Source organism: Oreochromis aureus, linkage group 10 (genome assembly GCF_013358895.1).
Source record: "Oreochromis aureus strain Israel breed Guangdong linkage group 10, ZZ_aureus, whole genome shotgun sequence".
Taxonomy (NCBI): domain Eukaryota; kingdom Metazoa; phylum Chordata; class Actinopteri; order Cichliformes; family Cichlidae; genus Oreochromis; species Oreochromis aureus.
This window is the reverse complement of record NC_052951.1, coordinates 25,622,967-25,641,315: the sequence shown is the minus strand read 5'-3', so window position 1 is coordinate 25,641,315 and position 18,349 is coordinate 25,622,967. Positions and strand designations below refer to the sequence as shown.

Sequence of the window (18,349 nt, the reverse complement as noted above, 5' to 3'; positions counted from 1 at the left end):
TGCCTTTCCTCTGGGAAGTGTAAATTATAATGAACATGTAAGGAGGAGAGAGTCAATGGGGGCGGAAAAAGTGAGATCCAGTGTCGAAACTGTGATCTCAGGCTGTTCATCAATATGACAACAATAATCCATCCTTTAAAATAAGTCCTCCATCTGAAACCGAAGGCACTCTAATCACAATCCTTGGTTAGCAGAGTCCTGTACGTTTCTACTTCCGCTCTGGGTAGTAAAAATGCTTGCGAATAAATGAGATATCGCGTAGCTGCCGGACTTCCGTGTTGTCTGCGTGATGACGTAGTCGTCCGGACCCTCACGGTCTGGTCAGCATACCGGGCACAAACGCATCGGAGGCGGAGGTCTGTTTCCAGCTCCTGGACGGTGAAATCACAAACAGGTGAGTACCCGATCGGCACAGCGGGCACACGGCGTGTTCAAAAAGTAACAAAACAAGTAATATTTTTATTGAGCGGCCTTATTTTCCTGCGACGGCCGTTAAAACATAGCTGGGCTGGCTGCTCGATGACCTCCAGACTGCAGACAAATTGAAAGGGAAACCTGATTAAAGCTTTAAGGACTTGAAGGAGGGCGAAAACTTGTGATGTGTGTGTTTGCGACCATCTGATCTTGGCTAAATCGACCACCCGTGAGAGATTTGGGCGATACAAAAATACAGGGTAGGGAAACATTTTCGTAATCTTCACTGATTGGACTGCTCAGGAGCTTTAAATCTGCTCTAAAGCTGTAGCTGGAACCCTCTTTTGGAAGCTGGAACAAAGAAGCAGCTGGGGGGTGTCGGGAGCTGCAAGAGCGTTCATGGCCCTCTTATGGTTGTAATGGACAGGGCAGCTCCCAGGATCACGGCAGTGGGGGGCCCACAGCAAATCAAAATGCTTGATCAGGAGAAAAACAGATGTGGAAACCGCTGCAGCTCTGTGTCTTGCAGAAGAGTTTAAACATTGTTTTTTCTTAGATAAGTAGTCCAGTAAAAGTCACACCCTGCTAATCAGTTTTAGCATCAAAATATACTTAAAGAGTTAAAGTATTCATTCTTATTAGTAGGTCAGAATGATTTATTCGTTTATGTGTGTATCACGTTAATGTTGCAGCTGGTGGTGATGTTAATTACTTATACACTGTTGGGTATCTTTAGCTATAATAATACAGCATATGGTAGGGGGGGGGGGCTATTGATTGTCTTGGTTACTTGGGACTTGACACTTACATGTGTGATGTGCTATACATAGAAAACAGCCTCAATATAAAAGAAAAGTGGGAGCTTGGATTAATGATAGGGTGGGGCTAGGTTTCACAGCGGGTTCACCCGAAACCTTGGCTAACTGTGACCTACACCCATTTTCACACCTTGGCTAGTGTGATTCGGTAGAGGATCAACGGGGGTCCATGTCTCTCTTGGGGGGACACTCGCATAGGGCTTTAATCTGGGACTCTTCACCATTTGACCCTAGAACTGAAGAAGCTTCTCAGATGAGAGGTGAAACGTCTTCAAGCAACTTAAAGAAGTCCAGACGCTTTTCTTTCCAAGCTCCTTAGACCCCGAGCTTGGATTAAATGTGTCCACTGAGGACAGCGCCCGGGTGGACGTGTATGACTAGTCACAAAGGATAGATAAAGATTGGAGGAGCTGCAGGTTCATTGGGGATCATGTCTTCTGGGCCTGCCCAATATCCGGGGATATTGGCAGTTATTACTATGTTCCTATGGTGTTTGCACTTCCTCGGAGCACTATAGATAACTGTTAACTGGAGGAAAACATTACTACCAACACTAATCCAGTGGATGCATAGATTAATATAGATAATTGAGTACATGACATCAAATGTAACAGTAGTTCTGATGTACTTGAATGCTTGCTCAGAGTACTCGAACACTGCATTTTTTATTAGTTTTAATTTTTATTATTAAAATCTTTGCTTTTACATCTTCTTAGTTTCAGCTAGCTTCTGTGTGAGTTCACATGTTTCACTTTAATTTTAATTTAGTTTGTAGAAGTTTCTGTATTTGCATCATCTGCTGAACGAAAAAAAACCAAAGAATTATTTCTTATACAGAAATAATTCAGGAAACACAGCGATCCCATTCACTCTGAGGAGTATTTATCATTTATTACTGCTGTTCATGAAACATTTATAGAATAAATTATGAAGTTAAATTGAACAAAGTGAGAACTGAAACAGATAAAATTGCCTTAATATGTGCAATATTCTCATTCTCATGTTTTCAGACTGATGTAATTCAATCAGATGTAATAATACTGTTTAAATTATTAAATTCCACTTCCACTTAGTGCTGTTTGGCCTGCCGTGCCATTTGACTTAACTGACAGTAATGAGGAAAAGCTAACCTATGAAGACAACTTTTCAGCAAGTTTAAGATTCCTGATAGAACCTGATAGGCTGAGAAAGGCTGTTCCAAAGTTTATGTGCTACAACCTCAAAAGTGTGATTGCCTCTAGATTTAAAATGAAATTGTGGAGCCTCTTAGATCAGATGAACTAAGAGGCTCACTGCTGTTATAAGGTTTCAGTAGCACTGCTATATATATAGGACTGTGTTGGAGGGCTTTATATGTTAGTAATAAAATGCAAAGATGGATTCTGAATTTCACTGGAAGCCAATCAAGGGTGGCAAGAATATGTGTGATGAGTGAGCACCGCCTAGTTTAGTAGATAATGTCAAAGAAGCAACAGAGCAAAAGGCAGTTGGTTTAAAAAGAATGAATAGATATTCCACTACAATAGATTTCTACATAGCAAACAAAACAGCCTGCTTTGATGACAGTGTTTTTCCACTTTGCTGCATATTGTCATTTGCAGCCATCTTTTGCCCACAGTGTCGTGTTCCCTGCATTTTGGGAGCTCATGATTCTTTTTGATTCTGCTCTAGGTAGTACTTTGCGCTCTTTATGGTTTGATCTTTGCTGTATTCTTCCACCTGTGAGCCTTTAGTTCTTCTTAGTTTTAGTTACCTGTGACTGAGGGTCGTATTCAGTTAGTTCCCATTTTGTGTTTTCATTCACTTCCTCCTTCTCTCTTGTCTGTTTGTCTTTTGACTTTAAGCCTGCCTTCCTCTTTTTTCATTCATGTCAAATTAATCTTGTTTCCTGTTTATTTGTGTTTTATTTCCCGTTTTATTTTGGTAGCTGTTGTCTATCCGTTGTCATCTCAGTTTTCCTTTGTTGTGTCGTCTATGTAGCTGGTTGTATTTCTAGTGATTTCTGGCTTTCCTCCTTGTGTATTCTCGCATTTTGGACTGTATAATACTCTATTCTCTTGCTGCATTAAATGCTGACTTTGTCTTTGATTTTCACCTGCTGCTCTTGGATCTGTAAAACTATGAATAGGACATGCAAATCTTCATACTGGGGAGTAGGCAACTCTTCATATCAACTCTTCAGATCATAGTTAGAGGTAATAAACACGTGAAACTGGCTTTGTGTTCTACAGCGTCACAGACCACAGGTTCTAACTCTTGAACGATGCCATGAATTACAGGCAGGTTAAGGTTTATCTGCTCTCAGGATCGCAGGTCCTAAAAGTGAAAATCAATTTTAGACCAATTCTCACCAAGGGGGCATGCAGAATATTTACTTTAATTATTCTGATACATTCTGAACTTCTTAAGAAGTTCAGAAGAGATTTTACTATACTAACTCAGGCACCAACGCCAACCCCATTATGGTTGCCTGCTGCTTAGTGCGAATGTACAATGACTGGCTAAACAACATGCAGAAATGTGTACATACTGACATTTGACACATTGATAGTCACTTAGATACTCAGATCCATCATGGAAGTTGTTACAGTGGTAAATATTGGTAAATATGGTATGTGTCCCTTTAGTCACGCCTCCTGAGTAGGTAATCCCCACTTGAAGTCTCGGGTATAGAAAATCTTTTCAAAGCGCGGTCTGAAACCACACTGCAGTGAACGAATAATTAGCATTCGTCCAAGTCAAGGTTTTTATTCTCAGTGTCATGAATAATAATACTGTTAGATAAGAGGAGTTTGAGACACAGATTGCAGGTCATGCTGGCTGTTAGAAAAGCTGCAGGTTTAAGGCACTCTGCCATAGGGTTCACATCCATCTATAATATACAGTCTATGATTAATTGCACAAGCAAATACTAATAAAACAGAAAATAAGATTAAAAAATGATTAGAAGTCATTGTATATTGGTAAAAATAGAAACTGTAAATTATCAAAAATTCACCAGAGGGTGCTAAAATCACTTTTCATCCTTTGATTTCTCTCATGTCTTTTGTGCGATGGACTAAGATACAGGAAAAAGTGGAAGAAATCATGGATGCTGGGAAGTATGTAGAGGAGAAAGACAAAGTGAAACTGAGTTATGAGGAGTCTCTAGTAAGACTGTTTTTATTTTAGTCTGTGTCTGAGTGTTACGGAAGAACTCGATAATTAGAGTGTTCCATTTTTATTGCAGAGTTTTATTAGTGTAGCGCTGCTGGACTGGCATGTTATTCCTGCCTTAACTGTGTGTGTAAACTGTTTAATAATCTGAGCTGCATAAACAGGCAGCGGCGGGGAGATGGGTCTGACCAGCAGCGCATACAAACACACTAATAAATCAGATGATGAATTTTTCATCCCGTGTCGTCCAGCATTATGAGTCAGCGGACGGAGCGACGGGGGATACACGTGGACCAATCAGACCTGCTGTGCAAAAAGGGATGCGGTTACTATGGCAACGCAGCCTGGCAGGGCCTGTGCTCCAAGTGCTGGAGGGAGGAGTACCAGCGGGTACGGCAGAAACAGATCCAGGACGACTGGGCACTGGCAGAAAAGTAAGACCTTTAGCAGCTAGTCCTCAAACGTCTCCAGAGGAAAGCAAATTGTGAGAGAGGCTAAAAGCAGAAACACAGAACAATGTGCTAAATAGCTCCATTAATGAATGAACCACTTTATAAAACACCAGGTGCATTCATTTGAAAAGAAACAGTCATGCTCATTGCAAGCTTATCGTTTCCCCTCTGATCAACTTTGCTTGGTTCCAGGCTGCAACGAGAGGAGGAGGCAGCGTATGCCAGTAGTCACGGCGTGCAGACTCAGTCCACAACGCCCCCGCAGCCCGGACATGCCTCGCTGGGTCCCTTCTCCAAGTTTGAGGAGAAGAAAACCAACGAAAAGACTCGGAAAGTGACCACCGTCAAGAAGTTCTTCAGCCCTTCGTCACGAACTGCTTCTAAAAAAGGTATCACATTCATTAACATCAATGTGTGTGCACTTGGGGTGCTTTGTGAGTGTTTTATTGATCGACTCGCAGCTGCATGCTTTAGCCTGAAATAGTCAGGGGCTGAGATTAGGTGTATATTGTCTTACCACGTCCTGTTTTTTTTTTTAGTGGGACAAATGCCAATAATAAGCAATTGCAGGAGGTTGTAACTTTACTTTTTTAAGGTGGAATGTTTTAGTGATAACAGCTCTGCAAATGAGGATGGTTACTAGTGATAAGTCATCAGTTAAAAGCAGGAATATGAAAAACCAGTGGTTTAATATACAACTGGAGGTCCCAAGAGAAATGAAGACTTTGGGAAGCACATGCTGATTTTAGAAAGTGGTTTCTGTCCTAAGAGCATAATCCATATTCTTCCCCTGTCATCAGAGCGCCCAGCTGCTGGTCACATTAAAAATGGCTTAGTTTGCATGAGTTAACAATCATTGCTTTGGCTGTCAAAGCTGAGGAGAATTGTTGTTTTTCTGAGTCCATTCAGTTAAACAAGCTGAAAGTAATATTCAGATGTTTATAGTTTTTTTTTGTTTTTAAATCTTAAGCCGCCGGAGACAGTGATAGGTCGAAACAGATGTTGTTGTTCTAGGGGTATCATGCAGTTGTTGGTCAGAGGATAACAACAACTGAAGTTCAAACCAAGCATCAGAATGATGAAGAAAGGTGATTTAAAAGATTTTAAATGTGGGATGGTTGTTGGTACTAGATGTAGAAGAGCATCTCTGAGCTCACAGCATGTGGAGCCTTGAAACAGATAGGATGCAGCAGCAGCAGAAGACCACCCTGACTGCCATTTCTCTCAGCTAAGAGCAGTAAGCTGAGGCTACAATTCACATAGGTTAACCAAGATTTTAAAAATAGTAGATTGGAAAAATGTGAGTCTTGATTTCTGCTGTGGCATGTAGATGGTAGGGTCAGAATTCAGTGTAAACAACATGAAAGCATGAACCACCGTGCCTGGTATCAGTGGTTCAGGATGTGTCCGGTGTCCGGGATATGTTCTTGGCACACATTTGGGCTCATAAGTACCAACTGTGCATCATTTAAAGCCCACAGCCTAGCTGAGTATTGTTGCCAACTATTTCCATATATTTCCATATATACACCCATGGTGGGGAGAATTTTTTTAATTTTAAATGTGATTTTTTTTTTTTTCCTAACTAGAAACCCAAGAAGGTAAAACCAGTCCGTCCATCAGCCGCCATGCCAGCTTCGATACGGACCAAGTGTCCAAAGACTTTGTGGAGTTCCTGAAAAACCTCCAGAAGCCCGGCCGGGAGATCCACAAGCAGTGCCGAGCCTTCCTCGTGAACATGTCAAGCAAGAAGGTGCGACGTACTCTGACGCTCAGTGACTTAATGACACCAGTCATTTACTTTTGAATGTTTCCATGACTTTCCACATGAATAACCTTCTAAGGTCTTTTGTCAACAGGACCTGGGTGCCGATGAGCTGTCAGAGTGCGTTCAAGATTTCTACCAGAACTTGGCCGACCGCCTGATGACTCACTTTAAAGGTAGGATTCCAGAAGTTGCAACTTTACCTCAAGTATTTACAACAATCATTAAGACGTTCTCAACTCAAACAGTCTGAGGAGCCACTAGATGGCAGCACAATCAGTATTTTATATGCTCTAATGTGCCTTTGTTCACCAGGCTCCTCTGAGTCTGTAGAGCAGGTGATGGACCAAGTGGAAAAGTACATCATGACTCGTCTGTACAAGAGCGTTTTCTGTCCAGAAACCACGGATGACGAGAGGAAGGACTTGGCCACACAGAACAGGATAAGGTGGGCCTTCCTGGACTTAACAACTCAGGACAGCCTGATGTTTTTAGAATATATTTTATGTTATAATGTCATTTTTGTGGAGTTTGCTGGCTTTGGCATTAGATTTTGTGCAAACATGGGGGTTTTATGTGTAAGCTGTGTGTGTGCCTGGTGAATAGAAAGCCTCAGTGCACAGCGCTCGCCTTTAATCTTCATCCGCCTGTGAAAACTTCAGTCTGAATGCTTTCTGAGTCTGTGCAGTTGATTACACAATAGCCATTTTTAGCTGTGTTTTTCTTACATGTGAAAGCACAGTGGCAGCTGCTGACTGCACGTGTCTGATGTGTTTGTCACCCTGGAGCGAAGTGACTGTAACAAATGTGTATGGTTACATCATATGCAGACACACAAAATACAAAAAATAAGGGTGTCAGGCTTATGTGAATGAACACAATGCCTTTTTTTTCTCTGATTCTGATTCTCTGTGTTGCAGGGCTTTGCACTGGGTGACCATCCAGATGCTCTGTGTGTCCATGGATGAAGAAATCCCGGAAGTCTCTGAGAATGTGGTGAAAGCGATAACAGGTCAGCGAGCGCTCAGACGTGCTGTGTGATTGCATTTGATCCTAGCGGTGCTGTCGTTTTGCAGTTTTGTCCTGAACTTCACCGAGACCAAAATCGGAGTTAAAAAAGAGTGAATATTTTACCCCATCAGATAAACGATTGCTCATGAGTATCACTGCTGTCCTCGCTTGTTTCTGCCACACACAATGTGTCCACATTAAAACAGTTTTGGGGAGTTAAAAATCCAAGTAAAATTGTACAGAAAATGGTTATAAAAAACACTGAAACCACAGAGTCCCTGGGTGCTGGAATTCACGTAGGCATCTGTCACCCACCTGGTACCTGTTGTTGGAAACCTAGAAATGACTCCCAACCCTTCAAAGACAGTGGCCTACCCAGAAAAATGGTATACCCTGCCATTCAGAAAAATATTGAGGAGTAGCTCGAGAAACACAATGAAGAGCTTCCAAGCTCCCAGAATTGCAATCCATCCATCTCCAGAAGTGAAGAATGTATAACTCCACCTGAATATGGGCCATCTCTCCTGTAGGGATCCGTTGCAGTTGAAGGCAAAGGCCTTGGCGGTCTGAAACCCCGCTACTGAAAGTGATTAAAAATGTGAATTAGAACCCAAAACTAACAACTGCAGTTCTTCTGATGGCCACTTGAGGCTGGTTCCAAAAGTGACTCTGTCCTCATAGACTTCCATGTTAAAATCTTAAAGTTAACAGCATTAAAAACCATATTTACAGCCACCTACAAAACATGGCTTTGACCTCTGTGAATTATGCCTTTTTATAACATCTCTATAACTTCACACACAGATGTGCCAGCAGTCTATGAGGGTTCACCTTCACTGCTTAGACTCACTTAAATTTAGAGTGGCTCATTTACTCCATTTATGAGTCTTTTATTAGAATTGTAGGTGATGCAGCACGGGAAAAGGTGCAGACTGAGAAATCCTGACTGTGCATATCTTTACATCAATGTCTGTAAATATGGTAGAGTGGTTTGAAGGTCGGGGGTTCAAATCCACTGAATGGCTATCCTGAGGTACCCCTGAGCAAGGTACCGTCCTTACACACTGCTCCCCGTGCTGGATTGGCTGCCCGCTGCTTCACTAGAGTGAATGGGTTAAATGCAGAGAGTAATTTCCCTAAGGGGATAAATAAAGTATGCATTATATTACAAAATTATGTCAGAAAATGTAGTTTATTGAACATTTTAACCATTTCTGATGTTTAAACTCCAAAAAAAGAACATTTTGTCCTGCTCAGCGCAGCCACACACACCTAGAAGGGCGATGGGGTCAGTGAAACTTGCCCCCTTTAATGATGCTGGCAACCTTTCCATCTTTGGCCTGAGGCGATAATGCTGTGTGGATTGCAATTGATTGGCTGTTCTTGTAAACCTAGTGAGTTTTTATCTGAAGTTTAATCATTTACTAAAGCTCAATAATCCAAAGAACAGAGACAGTTTGACACAGTTAAGCCTGTCAGCCACTGCCTATCTACAGGGTCCTAACCCATGCACGGGGCCCAATGGCTATGAGCCACAGGACACCTCCTGATGGTTTTTGTAGCCCAGAGGGGACATAGGCTGTTTCAGGCAGGTGTTCTTAATATTGTGGAAAAACAGTGTATATCTGCTCTTTGTTCTATGTTCTCCTTTGAGAAATAAGCAGCCTTTTGTCTGCCTTTGAAGAGGTTTTTCTTGTCTTTGTAGTCTTTAAAACTGAGCTGTATGGTTTTCAAACAGTTGCTCCATCCATCCTTCATGTGCAGAAATGAGCTTAACTTGCTAATGGATTTGATCTGGCAGCGCCGTGCGACGTCTGGTGCTGCAGATGGTGAAGACAGACGCTCTGCTGTGAATATATAATGTTCTTTAAGTGCCAGGATGGAAATAAGTCATTTGTAAATCATCCTAATATATTTTACCTCCAGAGCAGAACAAACCAGTTTTACTTAATAAACGTACGACCTGATTAGCTCTTTGTTTCAGCCTTCATGAGCGAATCTTGGTCTGTTCCAGATATCATTGAGATGGACTCGAAGAGGGTTCCTCGGGACAAACTGGCCTGCATCACACGCTGCAGTAAACACATCTTCAGCGCTATTAGGATCACCAAGAACGAGCCGGCGTCCGCCGACGACTTTCTCCCCGCGCTCATTTACATCGTGTTGAAGGCTAATCCTCCACGACTTCAGTCCAACATCCAGTACATCACCCGATTCTGCAACCCCAGCAGGCTGATGACCGGAGAGGATGGATACTACTTCACCAACCTGGTCTGTTTTTCTTTCTTCTTGTCCTACTTCAAAGCCTGTTCAGATGGTGACCTGTGGTCCAATGAGGGTTTTCTCGCTAGTAGTTTAACATGTCTCACCTGTAATAGTGTTTCTCCTGCCTCACCAACAGATTTTGAGAGGTGATTGGTCATGTGAGCACGATGAAGTCGTGCACGAGAAAGGCAATGAGTCTGAGCTGCTTTACTGGAAAGAATTCAGTGCATTGAGTAAATGAAACCCAAACTAACAAAAAATGCACAGAGGAAAAAAAAAGTTTAGTTGTAGTGTCGGTAATTTCCTTCCAGGATTCATTATAAGGAATCGATTTGTGTTGTTTTACCTAAGAAGTGTGTTTGCTTCAGGTGGCAGAAAAGCTGATTTAATGTGTTTTTGTATACTTAAGCTAAGTTGGCAAACATTATGCATGAACATTTTCTGGTCAAAGCTTCTAAACTGTGACAAATTTCTGCTTCTTCCTGTTGGATTTTTTTGTGGATGGATTAATTATTTATTTGTAGTTTTTACTCGAGTCTCTGAAAGTTAAATTTGGAGGATTCTGTGAGATTTTACAGTAAAAATTGATGAATCCAGATAATGAAAAGTGAAATAAGTTTTGTGTTATAATTGTAAAGTCAAAGTAATGATTTCAGTGGTTATTTAACAGGCAACACATGTTAACAAACATCAATACACCAAACCTGCTAATTTACATAAGACCCCTGTTCAAGATGTGCCTTAAATGCTGGGAATGAGGAGCACCTCTTTATTGTCTTTGCTGAGCTATTCGTGCACTTAGTTCCCTTTACTGACGGCACAGTTTGTCCAAATGTAATTAAACCCCTTAATGAATAATATCCAAAGATATGTGGGTGTATGGAGTAATTAATGAGTGTTATGTCATAGACAAATACATTTTTCAGATTTGGAGGGCTTAAACATCTCTGTCCGCTTTTTTTCATTTTAAAGAAACAAGAAATAACCTTATATAATGCTTATCTGCCAGTTTTAGAGGCACTGATAGGTGCAATTGCATGGCCTTCAGACAGAGCCACACAAGCTCTTCCTCACTAAGCTAAGCAGAACAAGATATACGCTCAAAGGCCACTTTATTAGTTATACTTTGCTAGGATCCCATTCTTGTATCTTCACGGCATAGTAGCAACAATCCAAGCATTACAGCAGAAACCGAGACTCATCAGACCAGGCAACATTTTTCCAATCTTCTGTTGTCCAATTTTGGTGATCCTGTGTGAATTGTAGCCTCGGTTTTCTATTCTTAGCTGATAGGAGCGACACCCGGTGTGGTCTTCTGCTGCTGTAGCCCATCTGCTTCAAGGTGTGATGTGCTGTACATTTAAAGATCCTTTCTGCACATCTTGTAACAAGTAGTTATTTATGTTATCGTTTCCTTCCTAACAGCTCAAAGGAGTTTGGTCATTCTCCACTGACCTCTGGCTTCCTCATTTTCTCCCAGAGAACTGAGCGCTTTTTTTGGCTGTTTGGGAAAATCCCAGCAGATAAGCTGTTACTGAAATATTCAGGCAAACGACCATGCCACGTTCAGTTTCTCTTATGTCATGTTTAATCCTTATTATGATGCTTGGCAGGTCGACTACATGCCTAAATGCACTGAGTTGATGCCATGTGATTGGCCAATTAGATATTTGCATTAATGAGTGGTTGAACAGGTGTATCTGATATAGTAGCCAGTGAGTATATTTCTTAGTTGGTTTCTTTTATTTAATTATTTTCACGTGTGTTTTAAACCTGCATCCTAAGGCTTTAAATGAGGCCTGCAGAGACGTTTATGTGAATCTTTAGAGAAGCATAATTGTCACGTCATGACACTCTGTTTCCTAAAATGTTGGACTAACCCTTGTAACATAAGGCCATCTGGCTCTCTGTGACTCAGTTTGACGTGCTGTCAGAAAATCATCCATGACTTCAGTTGGTGTTTTTAAAAAAAAATTAATTAATTAATTTTTATTTTTTAGTGCTGTGCAGCTGCCTTCATCGAGAAGTTGGACGCTCAGTCTCTCAATCTTTCCCCGGAGGAGTTTGAGCGTTACATGTCGGGCCAAGCTTCGCCAAGATGCAGCAGCGCAGAGGGCGAGTGGCCCCACACCGGTCAAGGGGCTGGCGTGGCTGCCACCAACCCTGTCCTGGCCCAGCTCAACCACAATCTGGAGCAGCTGTCGAGCATCAGCAGCCGGCAGGAGAAAGTGATGGAGGCCGCTCAGAGCCTCCAGGCTGACCTGCTCTCCTGGACCGAGAGCGTCCAGCGGGAGGTGAATGACATCCTGGAAAAATATCCGCTGACCTGCACAGTTTCTGCCATCGATGCCAATAACATAGACAACGACAACCTGCCGCCACCGCTGACCCCACAGGTGTTTGCAGGGTAGTAAAGTTAGCAAAGGGAGAAGAAGCATTTCACATGCCATGAAGGTACTTTACTTTGAAAATGGGAGTTTCACAGTAGCCTCTGCACCTTAAATTTAAAATGAAGTCATTTCAGTCAGAAAAAGGAAGAGAGAGGGGTGAGCTACAGGGAGAAGCTGCTTTTATTTGATTATTACTATTATAACTGTAACTATAAAAACACACTCCACATACAATTGTTAACAAGGGATACACGAGCTATGGAACATTTCTTTTTGTATAAGTTTGTTGTATTTTGGGGCATTTTACATGGAAGTTTATGCTGACAGTCTCCATTTATGAGACTGCCTCATGTGGCCATTTATGGAACTGCAGGAACTGTATGTTTAATTTCTCAGAAATATATGGTCAAATTACAAGGAAAAAATAGAAAATTTACCAATAAAAAAAATGAGAATTTTTTAAAGAGTTTTAAGAAAGAAATTCATGAGAAAAACTGGACAAGTTTGCGAGGAAAAAATAGCAAATTTGCTGTAAAAATGTTTATGAAAAAAACAGGTAATTTTGTAACCAAAAACAAACAAATTTATGAGAAAGAAATGGCAAAAATATAGCATATATTAAACTCGCCAGCTGCTATTATACCTAAAACTTGTCACTATTTTGTCCAAACATAACAGGCAGATGATGCTAACCGGCTGGAGAAGACAACACTCGTGTTAGTACTAAATGATGATATGATATGAAGTAAACGCACCTAAATTTACGTAACAATTAAAATAGATTTTAAGTGCGCAAATACAACAACCAGCTTCAGATGACTATCACTTACTGTCAGCTTTGATTTTGATTTTGCTCTTATTAATGCCAAAATAAGCTCCTAAATGTAGACTGATGATAAGCTTCTGTCTGCCCACATTTCTTTACATGTTCACTCTTTATTTCACTAAAAAGCAATCCCGCAAAAGAAATAAATTCAGTAGCAGACTACTCTGTGTGTGTGCAATTACGGTTTCCCTGTAATGCCTTCAGCTGCCATTGTTCTCTGCCACAGTCTTGAATTTTTGTTGGCGTGGAAGTGTAAACATCTGCAGGCCTGCAGATCGACGTTTTAGTCCGAGGACAGTTTCACGTTTGTCATTTTGTGGAGAAAGGAAATTCAGGTCTTACACATTTATAACACAGAACCACTTACAATTATCCTGCAAGCATGAATTTACCGTGAATACACACATCAGGTTTTGTGTAATTTATGTTTCAATATTGTTCTGTGTGGGGGTTTTTTTTTTAAATTTTTTTAAAGATTTACAGTGTTTGTCTGGCTTTCTGCACCACATACTGGCCTCTGTAACAAACCATTGCAATAATACGCATGTTACATGATAAAAATACTATTACTAATGTATTTTAGATATTAATTTTTTTTAAATCTCATTTTGTGTACTGTATATTGTTAAAACAGTCCAGTGTCTGCCACTTTAAACCACTCCTGGTCCTGTTTCTGTGTTTATTTATTGACCGAGGATCTTTTTAAGTACTGTCAAATTCAATAACATTGCTAGTCGCTGAAATAAAAGCAAAGGGATTGTATAAAAGCCTATAAAATGTGTGATTACTGTAAATTTACTCAGCTGCAAAAAGCACCTCCATTTGCCACGTGTGGCTTGTTTAATCCTGAGTAGCAACCGCTTGATCTTGAAAAGGTTTTTGCTGTATATTTCTTTTTCTCTGTGCCACAGAGCTCTAATATCAGAGCTACATGTTCAGGCAGTAGCAGCAGCGCCAAATGTGTATTAATCCACAGCGGAAACTAGTCCCATGCGATTTCACTATTCACTCTAAGCTACAGTTCCCAGCTATTTCATCTAAATTTTATATGTTTGTGATTTAAAAAAAATAGATTTATGCCTTAAGATGTAATTGAAATATTTTGAGTGCGTATGAAAAATAATGAAATCTGTTGAATTGAAATGAGAAAACAATGTGTGATGAGCCAGACTTGTGAAGCAAGTCTGCTACTTTAACTTTAACTGATACTTAACTAAAGTTTTAAGTAAATTAAAGTGAAATCTTCAGATGAATCACAGATGAAAGAATTAACACAGTTAATACCAGTTAAATATTGGAGTGATAGATGATGTTGGTTTTTTAATTTTTTTTTATTTTTGTTTTTTTTTTCCTGAGTGGAATAAAGAAAACAAAAAAAGTGTTTTGGCCTTGTTCCTTATTCCAGGGTTGTCAAACATATGGCCCAGGGACCATGACAGGCCCGCCAAAGGGTCCAGTCCGGCCCACTGGGTGACTTTGAAAAAAAATTTTAATCGGTGAAGAATTTCTGACTTTTAATGTTATTTGTTGTAAATAATAGGACATAAAAAGAGAGCTGAAAGTGTTTATGAATTCTGAGCCAGAGGTTTAAATCAGTTAGTTTTACAGCCGTCATACTGACAAAGACCTCACCGATGGTGTGTACACAAAAATGTTAAAAGCATTAACCCTGTCAAGACTGAACCATTAAATGATTACAAAAAGTAATCATTTAATAGTTAAATCTGGAGTGTTTATTGAACAATTTGGCAATTTAAAAACAAAAGAAACATCAATTTAAATTTTCATCGTTTTGGCCAAATCCAGCTATTTTTGTGCAGTTTCAGATTTATCAGCAATTTCCTTTACAGAGGTCTCATGTATCAGAGATCAGGGTTTAAGGGTTTTCTTCCTAGTATTAGTAATGCATAAAATAACACAACCCCCCTTTTTTTTTTATATCACTATACAACAATACTGGGGATTTAGTTTTTCCAGTGAAGCTGAACACAGTTCTGCTCAATAGTAATTTTATCTCTTCGTGGGTGCAGCCCTCCACAACAGTCTCAGTTTCTGTGGCCTCTGCTAGATGAACCGTTAAACGCCAGAAAATTCACACAGTAAAAAAACAAATAAAATTCTCTTTTAATTATGGGTCATACTGCAGGCAACGAGCTGCCAGTGTCAGTATGTGTGGTTAAAAAACAGGCTGTCCATCATCAGGTAAAGGGAAAAACTTCACACCTTAAAAAGGTTATTAGGAAAAAAACAACAATGATTTTAACACACCAGACTTTGTCTAGTCTGTGGACAGGAGCAGAAATACACTGTACACTTCGTTATCTGCTCCTTAATGCAAATCATCAGCCAATCACACGGCAGCAACTCAGTGCTTTTTTGTAGTCATGGTGAGAATTAGAGCTGCAGTAAACAGAAACTAAACAGTTAATATAACCATGAAATATGAAACTAAAATATGAATTCAAAGTACATCTACAAATTATCTTACTGTCTCGGGACAGTCAAATCTTATGTTTTGTTGCCAGTTTGTGGTCAAAGTCAGCTTTTCCACATGTGCAAGTGAACAGATGTATGTCAAAAGAAGGAAAAGTTTTTTGGACGTTTTTTGTTTTTTAGAACACCTTCCAGTGACGTTTACCCTTTGCTCTCCTTTGCTGCAGAGAAAATGTTCAGTAGGGTTTAAATCTGGAGCCTGAAGTGGACACTTTATTTAAGACTGAGGCTGATGAAAGCTTTGGTTGCACCTCGGTGTGGCTGGGGGGGTGGGTGTCACTGTCTTGTTGCAGGATGAACGTCCTGCCAAAATAATCTTTACACTTCTAAACAACACCTGCTGCTCCCCCCTGCCGTCATCTGTTCCTCTGTCAGTGAAAATGAATTATCCGAGTCTGCCGAGGATGACGGTTTTCGCTGCTGTGTGCTTCGCTGAGGAGCGGAAATGATTTGAGTCAAGGGCACTTTGTGGTTTTCTTCACACTGTTGGCTTTCCCTGACTTTGGCAAAGGTTGGATTTATGTTCTCATCTGTCTCATAACTTTGCTTCAAGGCCATTTTTTGGGTGCACAACACAAACTTTTTCATTTTGAATCTCCACGTTTTTGAGGCTGTTGATTGTTGTGCTGTCACACTTGTTTTGTGGTTATTCTTCAAAGCTTGGACGATACAGTTTATTTTGAAGTCCATCACTAGTTTCTTTTCTCTGTTTTCTGAGCTTGATGCCAATCCTTTACTTTTTGTTTCCTCTTCTTACAGAGAAGTTGTTTTTCTGTCATGTTCAGCTCTTTGGTCTTCGTGCAGCCTCCTGGCTCCAACTGATGAAAGATGAAAAGATGTGAAATAATGAAATGAAGGCTGGACGCCCACTGCTCTCACCTGCTGTGAAGAACTGATTCAAAAGGAAACACCTGGGCAGCAAGTTACACCTGCCACTGTGTTGCTTGCTAACTTTTGCACAAAAGACTCCAGCCTCTACTTTTGCTGGTTTGATCTCAGATTTAAAAGCCTGAAAGTACTAAAATCAACTAATTATGCTGTACTGTTTACACACTTTTGAAGTGCTATCATAGGGACATTTCATATTTCATCTTCTGTTATGTTACAAACTAACAAAGATTAACCAAGAAAATAATGAAGATGATCGTTACTTATGTTGATACCTTACTTTTGCTTGTGTTAAGCATTAGATTATCATAGTAAATTAATAAATGCTTTATTTTTTGGATACATATTTATGAGATAAAAGGGACACATTTTACAATGATGCAGGCTTTAGTTGTGGGTTAACAAACTCACACTGAAATTTGATCACCTAATTGTAGGTGTGCAAAAAAGCAGTCTGTGGACTGATGTGCTACATTGATGGACATTGTCTACTTGCGATTCCAACCAGTAGTTTGCGGAAGCCATGAGTTCACCATTTTGTTTGCGACCGTCTGCGTTTTGGGAGGACAGACTCACAAATGTGACGTGGATCTGATTGGCGAGGACCCATGTTTGCTTTTTATATGGTAGTCTATAAAGTTGCTGCTTGATTTTAATTTATAAGAAACACCAAATTTTATGCGTTACAATGGTCCCTCGTTTATCGCGGGAGTTACGTTCTAAAAATAACCCACGATAAGTGAAATCCGTGAAGTAGCCAGCTTTATTTTTTACAATTATTATAGATGTTTTAAGGCTGTAAAACCCCTCACTACACACTTTATACCAGGGGTGTCAAACTCCAGGCCACGAGGGCCGGTTTCCTGCAGGTTTTAGATGTGTCCTTGATCCAACACAGCTGATTCAAATGGCTAAATTACCTCCTCAACATGTCTTGAAGTTCTCCAGAGGCCTGTTAATGAACTTATCATTTGATTCAGGTGTGTTGACCCAGGGTGATATCTAAAACCTGCAGGACACCAGCCCTTGAGGCCTGGAGTTCGCCACCCCTGCTTTATACACTTTTCTCAGACAGGCATGAACATTTTCACACTTTTCTCTATTATTTAAACACTCTCAAAGTTCAAACCTTTGTAGAAAATAAGTCCAGTATTATAGAATGAAACCAAAGATCAAACCCTATATTCAGGTCTAGAACATGGGAATAGAGCAACATTAATGAATCAATGGTACAGAAGTAGAGGAAGCAAGAAGAATGAGTTGAGTAAAGTTTGACTTATCATTATGGTCCGAAAAATACGGTAACTTCTACCTTCCTTTAGCATGTCCAGAAGTCCAACTTTTTTGTGCCATGGTTAGCATCTTCCTCTGCCGTTTGGGTGCCACCGGAAGTGCCTATACGATGCAAAACGTTTCGTCGACATTGTTGTGTTTGTTGGGGAGAAAACTTACAAACATACAGTACAGCACTACAGAGTCACACTGCTAGCGATAGAAGACTTATGTAAATTTGACAAGCTGAACGCATTCTGTACCGTACAGGAGACACTGCGCCGAGGAGATTCATTGACAATGGTCTACAGCCAATCAGGACGCAGATCACGATGCGCTGTGAAAAAAAAAAAGAGAAATTATGCAAAATTGCACAATAAAAATCCGCGAAACAGCGAGGCGCGTTATAGCGAGGGACCACTGTATTCAATTTTATGTGCAAATTTCAGAATTCGTAAACTAATAGGAACAGCAGACAAAAATCAAAAAGGTGTCCTGACAGTACGTCAGTAGATTCTGGATTTGAGTAAAAGTGTTGCAAAAACCACATCTCACCAAATGCATAATAAGCAACTTACTGTTTATTTATTGATACTTTT

At 40.3% G+C, this 18,349-nt stretch overlaps 1 protein-coding gene and 1 long non-coding RNA gene across 4 annotated transcripts; one reads left to right on the top strand and one right to left on the bottom strand.

The window, feature by feature from the left end:
* The first annotated feature begins 188 nt into the window (after window positions 1–188).
* On the top strand, window positions 189–13,256 carry rabgef1 (RAB guanine nucleotide exchange factor (GEF) 1). Of its 2 annotated transcripts, none has more exons than XM_031738271.2 (9): window positions 189–394; window positions 4,640–4,822; window positions 5,033–5,229; window positions 6,430–6,593; window positions 6,700–6,781; window positions 6,921–7,053; window positions 7,526–7,617; window positions 9,631–9,887; window positions 11,882–13,256. In XM_031738271.2, exons 2-9 carry the CDS (start codon window positions 4,644–4,646, stop codon window positions 12,290–12,292), a joined length of 1,515 nt encoding a protein of 504 aa, XP_031594131.2. In that variant the 5' UTR covers window positions 189–394; window positions 4,640–4,643; the 3' UTR covers window positions 12,293–13,256. The 2 variants fall into 2 exon arrangements, with proteins under 2 accessions (XP_031594131.2, XP_039474487.1); XM_039618553.1 differs by lacking the exon at window positions 189–394 and adding an exon at window positions 430–674.
* Window positions 13,257–13,561: 305 nt separating this feature from the next.
* Window positions 13,562–18,156, bottom strand: LOC120442291. 2 transcript variants are annotated; one of them, XR_005614644.1, is made up of 3 exons: window positions 18,014–18,156; window positions 17,791–17,873; window positions 13,562–16,408 (listed from the first exon to the last, which is right to left on the bottom strand). It is a non-coding gene; the product is annotated as an uncharacterized LOC120442291 (long non-coding RNA). The 2 variants fall into 2 exon arrangements; XR_005614643.1 differs by lacking the exon at window positions 18,014–18,156 and having other exon boundaries at window positions 17,791–17,996.
* Window positions 18,157–18,349: the final 193 nt, after the last annotated feature.

Coding starts and splice junctions, on each gene's coding strand:
- rabgef1 (XM_031738271.2), top strand. CDS start 4,644: ATGAGTCAGCGGACGGAGCGACGGGGGATACACGTGGACCAATCAGAC. Junction 4,823..5,032: donor GACTGGGCACTGGCAGAAAA/GTAAGACCTTTA, acceptor GCTTGGTTCCAG/GCTGCAACGAGAGGAGGAGG. Junction 7,054..7,525: donor GCCACACAGAACAGGATAAG/GTGGGCCTTCCT, acceptor TCTGTGTTGCAG/GGCTTTGCACTGGGTGACCA.